Source organism: Nannospalax galili, unplaced genomic scaffold (genome assembly GCF_000622305.1).
Source record: "Nannospalax galili isolate Female #2095 unplaced genomic scaffold, S.galili_v1.0 scaffold763, whole genome shotgun sequence".
Classification (NCBI taxonomy): Eukaryota; Metazoa; Chordata; class Mammalia; order Rodentia; family Spalacidae; genus Nannospalax; species Nannospalax galili.
The window spans coordinates 525,316-537,302 of NW_008349451.1; the positions used below are offsets into that span (position 1 = coordinate 525,316).

The 11,987-nt window shown below is 39.5% G+C and overlaps 1 protein-coding gene across 20 annotated transcripts in view; it reads left to right on the forward strand.

Moving 5' to 3' along the window:
• The window catches only part of Sec31a (SEC31 homolog A, COPII coat complex component), an 89,527-nt gene that overhangs the window by 2,917 nt on the left and 74,623 nt on the right, over positions 1 to 11,987 (forward strand). For 13 of the 20 annotated variants that reach the window (XM_008846858.3, XM_017801609.2, XM_029570292.1 and 10 more), the window contains exons 2-3: positions 10,539 to 10,621; positions 11,299 to 11,422. In XM_008846858.3, coding sequence (XP_008845080.1) covers positions 10,543 to 10,621; positions 11,299 to 11,422 — 203 coding nt within the window. In that variant the 5' untranslated portion in view covers positions 10,539 to 10,542. The remainder of the gene's footprint in view (positions 1 to 10,538; positions 10,622 to 11,298; positions 11,423 to 11,987) is intronic. The other 7 variants (XM_008846861.3, XM_029570307.1, XM_029570294.1 and 4 more) reach the window with 1 other exon arrangement.

The window sequence follows — 11,987 nt, forward strand, 5'->3', positions numbered from 1 at the left end:
ATTATTATTTTTTATGTGTATGAGTGTATTGCCTGCATGTATGTGAGTGCACCCGTGCCAAGCAGTGCTGCGAAAGTCAGACCAGGGCTTTGGATTCCCCTGGAACCAGAATTAAGCACAGTTTGTAGCTGCCATGTGGGTGCTGGGAATTGAACCTGGGTCCTCTGTAAGAGCAGTCAGTACTCTTAACTGCTGAGTCATCTCTTGAGCCCCTATTATTTTTATTTTATGTGTATGCATGTATTGCCTGCATATAGGTAAGTGCACCTATGTTGTGCAATGCCCTCAGAGGTCAGAAGAGGCTGTTGGATCCCCTGGGATTGGAGGTTTGGACAGTTAACTGCCGTGTGGATGCTGGGTTTCGAACCCAGGTGTTCTGCAAGAGCAACCAGTGTTCTTAACTACTGAATCATCTCTCTTCCCCCTCTTTTTTTAATATATTTTATTTATTTATTTTTTAAATCTTTTGGTCTTTTTGAGACAGGGTCTCCTTGTAGCCCCAGCTGTCCTGGAACTCACTATGTAGACCAGGCTGGCCTTGAACTCACAGAGATCCGCCTGCCTCTGCCTCCCGAGTGCTGGGACTGAAGGTGTGTGCCACCATGCCTGGCTAATATATTTTATTTTTATTTTATGTGTATGCATGTATTGTCTGCATATATGTAAGTGAACCCGTGTCATGCAATGCCCGAGGAGGACAGAAGAGGCTGTCTGATTTCCTGGAGCTGGAGTTATGGACAGTTGTTAGCTGCCATGTGAGTGCTGTGATTTGAACCTGGGTCTTCTGCAAGAACAGCCAATGTTTTTAACCACAGAGCTATCTGTACAGCCCCCTAATCCTTCATATTTTTAAGGAAATAATTTACAGTTAATTGAATAAACTTCTAAGAGAAGGAAATACACGTACATCCAGTGAAGCTATATTTCCATAGCATTCTTATTTTGAGAATGATTACAGTCCATAGATTATGGCATCTTTGTTAAATTGGATTCAGATCTCATATCTTAGTTCTAAGCCATAGCTGTAGCATAGTGCTGCTTTCTTTTTTATACAGCTGGCACTGAAACTCATATTCAGTACAGGTTAATAAGTGGAGCTGCTTCTACTAGAACATTGAGTATTAGAGCAAAAAATAAACTTAGACATACTTTTAATTTTTGTTTAGCCATTTTATGTTCTTGTGGGTAATCTCTGTTACACATTAACTAAGCACTTAGGAATTAGGTAGCCCTTGTACCTTTGCTGCTAGAGAGTCTGTAATTCTAGTCAGGGTTTGTTTGTTTTTTTAAATGGTAGGGATCTGACCCAGATTGCTTGTGCTAGGTAAGTGCTCTATAGTGAGTTCTTAAATCCCCAACCCCCAGTTTTTTTTTTTTTTCAGAAAAAAAGTTATTTTATAACTGGGCACTTGGGAGGCAGAGGCAGGTGGATCCTTGAGTTTCAGGCCAGCCAGGGCTACATAGTGAGACCTTTTTGTAAAAAAAAAAAAAAAAAGCTATTTTCAGTTTTATCAGTTATTTTGAAATCATAAACTTTCCCCCATCTTACTGCTTTTCCGTTTTTTGAATATGAAAAAATTCTCTAAACAGTTAATAATTTAAAAAATAAGTTATCTCAGTTTAGTCTTTTTAGCACATCTAGTTTATCAGTACATTTGTTTTACCTTGTATATAAACATTAAAACAAACAAAACCTCTGTACCTTCTGCGTACCTCAGATCACCCTAAGAAGTTTTGAATACCAAAGGAATAAAAGTTGTAATACTCCATTGAAAATTGCTAAGACAGCATATAAAACACTATAAAAAAGCAAAATGAAAAGCATAAATAACGTGCTAATAGAATATAAAATTCTATTTAAAATAGAATGACATTTTATTATAAAATGCTTAAAGTATGATACTGATATATTTTAACAGTCATGAGCTTATTTAGATCCGTGTGAATTGGATAATCATATTGAACTGGAACTTGAATTTACTATTAAAGATTAAGTCAGTTGGCTAAGAACAGGACTCATAAGAAGAAAATAGGTCCCCCCCCCCTTTTTTTTTTACTTACAAAATTAGAATTTTTCCCTCAGAAGGATCTTAAGTATGATATTCTTTCAATCTTATCCTAGCAAGTAATTTATTTTTCAGACAGGGTAGCCCTGACTGGTCTGGAACTTGCAGTGTAGACCAGGTTGGACTTGGACTCAGAGAGGTCTGCCTGTCTTTGCCTCCTTAGTACTGGAACTAAAGGTGTGGGCCAGCCACCAGCCCAGCTTTTTTTTTTTTTTTTTTTTTTTTGTCTTTTTGAGACAGGGTCTCCCTGTAGCTCCACCTGGCTTGGAATTTGATATGTAGACCAGATTGGCCTTGAACTCACAGAGATCCACCGGCCTCTACCCCCCAAGTGCTGGGATTAAAGGCGTGTACCACCATACCTGGCTCTTTTGGGTCTTTTTTTGAGAAGGGTCTCCTTGTAGCCCCAGCTGGCCTGGAACTTGCTATGTAGACCAGGCTAGCCTCAAACTCAGAGAGACAGTGCCTCTGCCTCCTGAGTGCTGGGATTAAAGGCATGTGCCACCAATGACCAGCACCAGCCCAGCATTTAAAAAATTTTCATTTTTGATACTGGGAAATAAATTCAGGATCTTGGTACAGGCTAGGTAAGCACTAACCAGTGAGCTGTCTCCCCTGCCTGTGTGTCTGTGTGTGTGTGTGTGTGTGTGTGTGTGTGGTGGGGTAGATGTGTGCGATATATGCATGTGACTGCATATGTATGCTCTTGTGCATACTCCTGTGTCCATGTGTGGAGATCAGAGATTGATTTTTGGTGTCTTACTCTATTGCTCTCTTCATTAATTTTTTTTTGCAACAGGGTCTCTTTCGACACTTGGAGCTCACTGATTGGGTAGACTGGCTAGCCAGTAAGCCATCTGGATCCTTTTGTCTCAAGCTCAGTGTTAGGATTCTGGGAATGTTGCAGCTTTTTACTTTTGTTTTGAGATAGAATCTCATGAAATTGCCCAGGCTGAACTTGAATTTGTGATTCTCCTTCCTGCTTTATCCTCCTGAATAGCTAGAATTATAACACAAGTAATTTTTAATGTAGCTAACATCAAAACACTGCACTTTGTTTGGCTTTAATATACATTGTTTCATCTAAACCCCATAACATGAGGTCACCACTTTTTGTAAGTGTAGAAACTAGGACTCAGAAAAGTTAATGTATCTAACATTTCATATTTGTTTTTTTGTTGTTCTTTTTTTTGTTTTTTTTGAGACAGGGTCTCCCTGTAGCCACAGGTGGCCTGGATTCACTATGGAGACTGGGCTGGCCTCGAACTCACAGAGATCCACGAGTGTTGTGTGTCTGCCTCCCAAGTGCTGGGATTAAAGGGGCATGTCATCATGCCCAGCTCTAACATGTCATATTTAATAAATAGCAGAACCAGTTGCCAAATCCAGGGCTGACTATTGATCCTGATTTTAATCACATAATACAAGGGTTTAATCCCACTTTAATCTAGCATACTTTCTTTGCCTTTTTGCTTCCTTCTTGTTTTTTTTTTTTTTTTTTTTTTTTTTTTTTTTTTTACTCTAAAGACAGTCTCTTGTAGCCTAGGCTAGGATCCTTCTGTCTCCATCTCCCAAGTGCTAAAGTTACAGGTATGTCCACCCTGCCTCGCTAACCTAGCACACTTTCTAAAATGAATTTCTCTCTTTCTGCAGGGTCTCATGTACCCCAAGCTAGCCTCAAACTTTATGTACCTGAAGATGACCTTGAACATCCTGCCTCTGCCTCCCTAGTGCTGGTATTGCAAATAAATGGGCCACCGTGTCTGGCTTCTAAAATAAATTTCTTGTCCTCTTAATTTCACTATGCATGGTACAGTTACATTGCCATTAATTATTTCTTCTAAATATTAACGTTTTAAAACATTTTTGTATTTTTATTATATTTTTATTTGTTTTGTGTGTGTGTGGGTGCCTGTGTATGTAGTACATGGGTTTGAACTTGAACTTTGGAGCTAAACATGGGTACATGCATGCTACAGTGTACAAGGACAGCTATCAGGACTCAGTTCTTTCCTTCTACCATATGAGTCCCAGAGGTCAAACTCAGGTTGCTTTTACCTGCTAAGCCATCTTGCTGCTCTTTTTTTTTTTTTGGTCTTTTTGAGACAGGTCTCCCTGTAGTCCCAGCTGTCCTGGAACTCACTATGTAGACCAGGCTGGCCTTGAACTCACAGAGGTCCACCTGCCTCTGCCTCCCAAGTGCTGGGATTAAAGGCGTGTGCCACCACTCCTGGCCTTGCTGCTCTTTTAAAGTATATTTTAGAGATCTAATTTTTTTGTTGTTGATTTGAGATGTCTTAGGTAACACCCAGGGTGGCCAGAACATGTCCGAGGCCATGTGTGTCCTACTCTTTATCCTCCTGCTTCCTCCTCTGGAGTGCTGTGGTTACAGGACTGTGTGTGCTACCACTCGGTTTATTCAGTGCTGGGAACTGAACACAGGCCTCTGGCATGCTAGGCCAGCTTTCTGCCCATTCAGTTATATCCCTAATTTTTTTTATGATGGAAAAATTGAATACTGAAACTTGTGTGTGATAACAAATATGAACTTGAACTTTGGAGCTAAACATCTGAGTTGGCCCTTTCTTGCTAGTCTATACAAATTATCTTTCTGCACCTTGTTTCATTTGTAAAATCTTCAAATAAAACCAGTCTAAATACATGAAAGTCAAGGCATATTGTTAGTCTGAAGCACCTGTGGAAACTGTTAGAAAATAAAATTTAATTTTTTTTTTTTTTCGGTCTTTTTGAGACAGGGTCTCCCTGTAGTCCCAGCTGGCCTGGAACTTGCTATGTAGACCAGGCTGGCCATGAACTCAGAGATCCGCCTGCCTCTGCCTCGTGCTGGGATTAAAGGCGTGCGCCACCACGCCCGGCTAGAAAATGAAGTTTAATCTTATGAAGATGAGCAAAGAACCTGACAGATACTATAGCAGAGCATTGAGTATGTTTATACAGTTGACACTGAAACAGAAGTGGTGTAAGGAGAAAGAATAGCACGTAAATGTGAATAGCCAATAGTGGAGGAATTTAGTTCTACACAGAGTAAACGAGAAAGTAGAAAGTAGGGACTATACAAACTTGTTGAGTTCTACATCTGTAATGACTGGAAGTCAGAGGACATCATTTAAAGCTGACAAATCAGTAGAAATCTAAGCATATACAGCAGTACAAAGGTAAACATTGAGAGATAATGCTGTTGACTCTTAACTGGGAGTACTAGAGCAGTGGCATGAGATTATATGAGCTGACTTCATCTGTGCATAGCAGGGATTCAGTTGTATGAATTTAGGGGTCTGAGAGATGGCTCAGCAGTTAAGAACATTTACTTCCTCTCCGAAAGACTAGAGTTCAGTTCTCAGCACCCATATTGGGTGACTCACATCTGCCTGCATCTTTAGCTGCAGGAGGATTTGACGCCTCTGGCCTCCAAGGGCACCTGTAGTCATGTGCACGTACACCCCACATGATTAAAAATAATAAAAATAAACCTTAAGAAATTGGGGATTTATGTTATTCAACAAAATTATTTAAAATTATAAAAGTAGAACCAGAAATATTTATTAAGACAAAAATTACACTAAAAGAGAATGGACAGTAGCAGAATACTTTATAAATTACAAAACCAAATAGCAAAGCTGGTTGTGATGGTATGGGTACTTAGAATCCTAGTGCTGGGGAGGTGGAGACAGGCAGATATCTGGGGTTCACTTGCTAGACAGTCTAGCTAAATTGGTGAGCTACAGGGCATTGAGAGACCCTGTCTTTAAAAGTAAGGTGGATTTATCCTGAGGAACAACACCTGAGGTTGACCTCTCGCCTCTGCACATACATGTACACACAGGTACATCCTTAGAAACATGCATTTACATGCATACACACATATACATACACACAAAACCTAAACAGCAAAGTGTGATGGATTAAGATCAACCACATTTTTGATATCAATAAATTTTAAATGACTTAAGCTAGCCAATTAAAAAACTTCAGATCTGGGGCTGCAGGGATGACTCAGTGGTTATGAGTACTAATTGCTCTTGCAGGAGGACCTGAGTTCTCTTTCCAGCACCTGTAAGGCAGCTAACAACCGGGTGTAACTCCAGCTCCAGGAGATCCAAAACACCCTCTTATGGCCTCCACAGGCATTACATGCATGTGGTACACTTGCATACTTGCAGGCAAAACACTCATACACGGAAATAAATAAAAATTATAAAGAAAAAAAGAAAACTTCAGATCATCTCATCATACGAAATTTGATTTTCTTTTACTATGTGCAAAATAGCTAATGAAATCAAAGTGGTTCAGAGGTCTAAAAGTGTACATGTAAGGGAATTTTTTTTTTTTTTTTGGTCGTTTTTGAGACAGGGTCTTCCTGTAGCCCCAGCTGGCCTAGAACTCACTATGTAGACCAGGCTGGCCTTGAACTCATAGAGATCTGCCTGCCTCTGCATCCCAAGTGCTGAGATTAAAGGCAAGTGCCACCATGCCCAGCTGTAAGGGAATTTTTTTAAGGCTAGAAAACCAGATGTGACAGTATATACCCGTAGTTCCAGCACTTGGGAGGCTGAGGCAGGAGGATCATTGAATCTCAGACCAACCTGGCAGTATGGTGAGTCCTGGTCTCAAACTACAAAACCTAGATATTGATCTTAGTATAAGACATAGTTGCCTGCAGGACGTCGTGGCACACGCCTTTAATCCCAGCACTCAGGAAGCAGAGGCAGGTGGATCTTTGTGAGTTCAAGGCCAGCTTGGTCTACATAGTGAGTTCTAGGCCAGCTAGGGAGACTGTCTCAAAACAAAACAAAAAAAGTCACAATTGCTTTCAGGTTAAAAGATTTAATTTGAGACTAGAATGCTTCATAAGGCTAAAGATTATATTTGACACTAAATACTTATTAGTATGAATATGTGCTAAATAACTTTGTGTTGAGGAAGTAACTTTCATGAAGTTGAGGTTTCAGGAAATGCCAGGAGAAATAGACATACACATTAATACATTGATAGTAGGAGAATTTTGATTCTTTGCTCTAATTCAAGATAGATCAAGATAACCAAAATAAAGTTATAAAAGACATAAGCGTTTAGATAAGAAATGTTTGGTTAACATGTTACTCTGGATCCTAAGAAACAGAGCACACTGTCTTTAGATCCCTGGACAGTTCACAAAAATTCATTATGTAGGCTTGCTCCATATATACAGGGAGGGAGGGAGAGAAGAGGGGAGGCAGAACACAGACTCTGGATTAGGGAAACTACCCTGTAGGATATTATAATGATAGATACACCTCATTCTACATTTGTCAGAACCATGCAGTGTATATACTGAGTGTGAACCCTAATGTAAACTCTTGAGGCACTGTTGGCTCTTGGATTGGGACAGGTGTACTGGGGTGTTAGGGGAGAAGGGGTTGTGTGACTAAGGGAAGGGGCAGTTGTGGTAACTGTACTTTGTACTATTTATTTCTACAAACCTAAAACTGCTCTGAAACATAAAACTTTTTTTTTTTTTTGGTCTTTTTTGAGACAGGGTCTCCTTGTAACCCCAGCTGTCCTGGAACTCACTATGTAGACCAGGCTGGCCTCGAACTCACAAAGATCCGCATGCCTCTGCCTCCCAAGTGTTGGGATTAAAGGTGTGTGCCACCACGCCTGGCCCATAAAACCTATTTTGAAAACATCAAAATTATGTAAGTAAAGGCAAAAGATTAAATTTGACAATCTAACATTTATTTATTTAGGTTTTTTTGTTTTTTTTGAGACAGGGTCTCACTGTGTAGCCCTGGCTGACCTGAAACTCACAAAGATCCACTTTCTCTGCCTCCTGAGTGCTGGGATTAAAGGTCTGTGCCACCATGTTCTGCGTGACAGTCTGATTTTAAAATTAGGGGCTGGGGGATGCATCTTAGTAGTAGTAGAAGGCCCTGGTTCAATCTCTAGCACACACACAAAAAAAACCAACAACAACAAAACCAAAACAACCAGGAAAGAAAAAGAAAAGTGGGCAACTGATATGAACAGACAGAAAAGGTGACAAAGGAATGTATATGAATCACAGTTGTATAAAGAGACAACAGGCATCGTTTGTAGAATGACAAATACAGATCATAACTACAGAGCTAACATTTTTTTGCCTATTGGTAAAAATCTAAAAGTGTGACATTTCACTCTTGTCAGGCTTTAAAGCAGCAGGTAATCATGTTGCTTAGAGTGTCAAAAGATGCTCTTACCACAGAAAGCAACTTGATACTCAAAAAATTAAAATGAAATGTGCCTTTTTAATTTTTATTTATTATTATTATTTTGGTAGTAGTTTTGTTTTGAGACAGGGTCTCACTATGTAGCATACTGGCCCAGCAGTTGCTGTGTAAGCTAGGTTGTTCACCAATTTACAGAGATCCCCCTGCTTCTGCTGGGATTAAAGGCATACTGTCTGGCTCTGTGTGTGTGTGTGTGTGTGTGTGTGTGTGTGTGTGTGTGTCTGGTGGGGTTTGTGCACTTCAGTGCAGTGCCTGTGGAAGCTAGTAGAAGGCATTGGCTCCTCCTGGAGCTGGAGTTACAAGCACCTGACATAGTTGCTGGGAACCTAACTACTCAGCTGTTCCGGAAGAGCAATACAGGCTCTTACTCACTAAGGCATATCTCCAACCCTGGCATTTATCTTTTAATCTAGCAGTTTTACTTCTGGAAATTTATGGTCATTCTGGTCCATGAATGGAATAACATGTACATATAGCCATTTATTTGAGGGTTGTTTGTGAAAATAGCAAAGAACAGACTTTGTAGATAATTAAACTGTGATATACTTTACAGTGAAATACTTTTGTCTGGAAAATTATATAAGAGTAACAGAAACATGAAGAAAATGTAGCATAATATCTCCTGAATTTTTCTGTCAGAGCAACTTTACTGAGAATATGTCAACAAATGACATACGGTTTTAAATACTGAAGTGACCAATTTTCTAAAGATTTCTGCTTTATCTTAAAATCTGTAGTAAGTCTCAGTTTAAAAATGTTATTATCATTATTTTATTCAGGATCTCCCATATAAGCTAGGCTGGACTCAAGGTTTCAGTTTTCCTACTTCAGCCTCTCCATGTGCTAGAATTTTAAGTGTGCATTGCCACATCTGGCTTAAAATCTATTATATGTATTTATTTAATTAATTATTTTATTTTAATGAGGTAAGTTTACACCCTTGTGACCTAGGCTTCCCTGGAACTCATTGCATAGCCCAGGCTGGCGATGAACGCTGTATAATCCTCCTTCACCCTTCTGAGTCCTGAGATTACAGGCATGAGCTACCACACACCTGACTGTGAAAAAATATTTTTAAAACTGCTCTTAACATTGAGGAATCCTACTCCAGGAAGATGCATCTCATTTATCAGGGCTTCTCCTGCCCCTGGTATACTCTCATTGATAGGTTTGGGAAGCACATGTGTAATAAAGTTAATTCCCTTACATTCCTTTTTTTGGATAATTTTACGGATTGTTTTTTCAACTGAAGGAATGTAAGTTGAGCACACTTAATTGAAACATCTTAAGAGTTTCAGATTTTGAAGCATTTTATTTATTTTGTTATTATTATGGTTTTTGAGACAGAATTTTACTGTGTATCCCTGACTCACCTGGAGCTAGATATGTAGACCAGGCTGGCCTTGCACTCATAGAGATCCACCTGCCTCTGTCCCTGCTAGTCACTGGGATTGCAGCATTTTAGATTTTGGGGATATGGATGCTCAGCCAATAAAGTCTAGCATATATTCCAATATCATAACTGAAATTGAAAGTATTTATGGCATTTTAGATAAAGGATATTCAATCTGTATAATCTGTAAAGTATTAGAGTAACAGGGTTGGGCCTGGTTGTACATGCTTTTAACCCAGTAATTGGGAGGCAGAGGCAGGGGGGTTCTTTGTGTGTTTCAGGCCAGCCTGGTCTATTACAGAGTAAGTTCCAGGCCAGTCAGGGCTGCATAGGAAGACACTGTCCCCCCCCCCCCTCCCCAAACAAAAGCTGATGGTTAATACCTCAAGAATTGTACTGGGGCTGGAGAAAAGGCTCGGCAGTTAGCACTTGTGGCTCCTGCAGAGCACCTGAAATCAGTCCCCAGCACTCACATGGTGGCTCACAACCACCTATAATTCCAGTACCAGGGATTCAACACCCTCCTCTGGCCTGTGAAGGCACTGTAGGTACATGATCTATTTAGATACATGTGGGCATATACACAAAATATAAGAATAAATTTTTTTTTAAAGGCTAGGGTATCTGTGTAAAAATACTTTCACAGTTTATTTTCTGATACTGAACATTTCCAGCAAATGACACAAAGTTGAATTATGGTCCTTGGATATTATTAATATCATAATGGTTTATTTAGTATGTTTGTATATAAAATAATTTTCTATATTCTATGTTACATTCTCAGTGTATTTCTCTGTGAAATGTTTCTTTTAGCAGAATGAAGTTAAAGGAAATAGATCGTACAGCTATGCAGGCATGGAGCCCTGCCCAGAACCACCCCGTTTACCTAGCCACAGGTAAGTTCAGAAGAGAAGATAGTGTGATTAACCTCATTCTTCTCTATGTCTGCTTATTCATACTTGAATTTTAAACTTCTGTTCAAGCTTCATTTCTTCTGAAAAATTTCATTCCCAGCAAGATGTCTCCATCTTCCCTCTCACTCAAATTCGGTGAACTTTCTCTGTACTGGATGAGCTTCCTCCATGCTTCCATAGTGCCTGTGTGCCACAGCATTGACCATGATGTGCCATATATATATATATATATAATATATATATATGTATATATCCCCTACTGTGCAGGAATTGTGTTGATCTTTAGTCCACCAGTAGAAAGAATAGTGGACGAAAAAGAAACTTCAAGTGAATGAAGACCAAACTTGATGGAAGCATTTTTATTTAAATAGAGTTACACTGTATATGACTCTAAGCAGATATAGAGCATAGGACTGTTTCTGTAGAGAGCTTTTAAGATACCTGCAGTCTTAAAAAATTATGTCTACTTTTCGCTCTTAAAAGCATTGTCTCCTAGCTGTAGTAACTTAAGCATATACTCAGTGGAATATGTCCGAGATTTCAGCCATAAATGCCATTCGTGAGTCATTGAGAAGCATGCTTTTAATTTCTGTTTCATACTGCTTTCCACCAGCCTTTTATTTTTGCATATGTAGTTACCATAAATGTATTTTCTGTAGGAACATCTGCTCAGCAATTGGATGCAACATTTAGTACCAATGCTTCCCTTGAGATATTTGAATTAGATCTTTCGGATCCATCCTTGGATATGAAATCATGTGCTACTTTCTCTTCTTCTCACAGGTATGAGATGTAGCCTTAAATTCATGTGATTATTTAATTATATGTTTTGGTTGCTTGTTTTGTTTTTTTTTCATCTTTTTGAGACAGGGTCTCCCTGTAGCTTCAGATGGTCTGATCTCCGTATGTAGACCAGGCTGGCCTTGAACTCACAGAGGTCTGCCTGCCTCTGGCTCCCAAGTATTAAGATTAAAGTTGTGCGCTCATGCCTGGTCTGTTGTCTTTTTTTTTTTTTTTAATATTTTATTATTTTTATTTTATGTGTATGAGTGTATTGCCTGCATGTATGTGAGTGCACCCATGTCGTGCAATGCTGTGGAGGTCAGAAGAGAGCTTCGGCTTCCTGTGGAACTGGGGTTAAGGACAGTTTCTAGCCGCCATGGGGATGCTGGGAATGGAACCTGGGTCCTCTGCCAAGAGCAGTCAGTGTTCTTAACCACTGAGCCATCTCTCCAGCTCTGTTGTTACCTCTACTTCTCAAGTATTGGGATTGCAGGTGCATGCCACCATGCTTGGTATATGAAGGTGTGTGTGTATGTATGTGTGTGTGTGTGTGTATATATATATA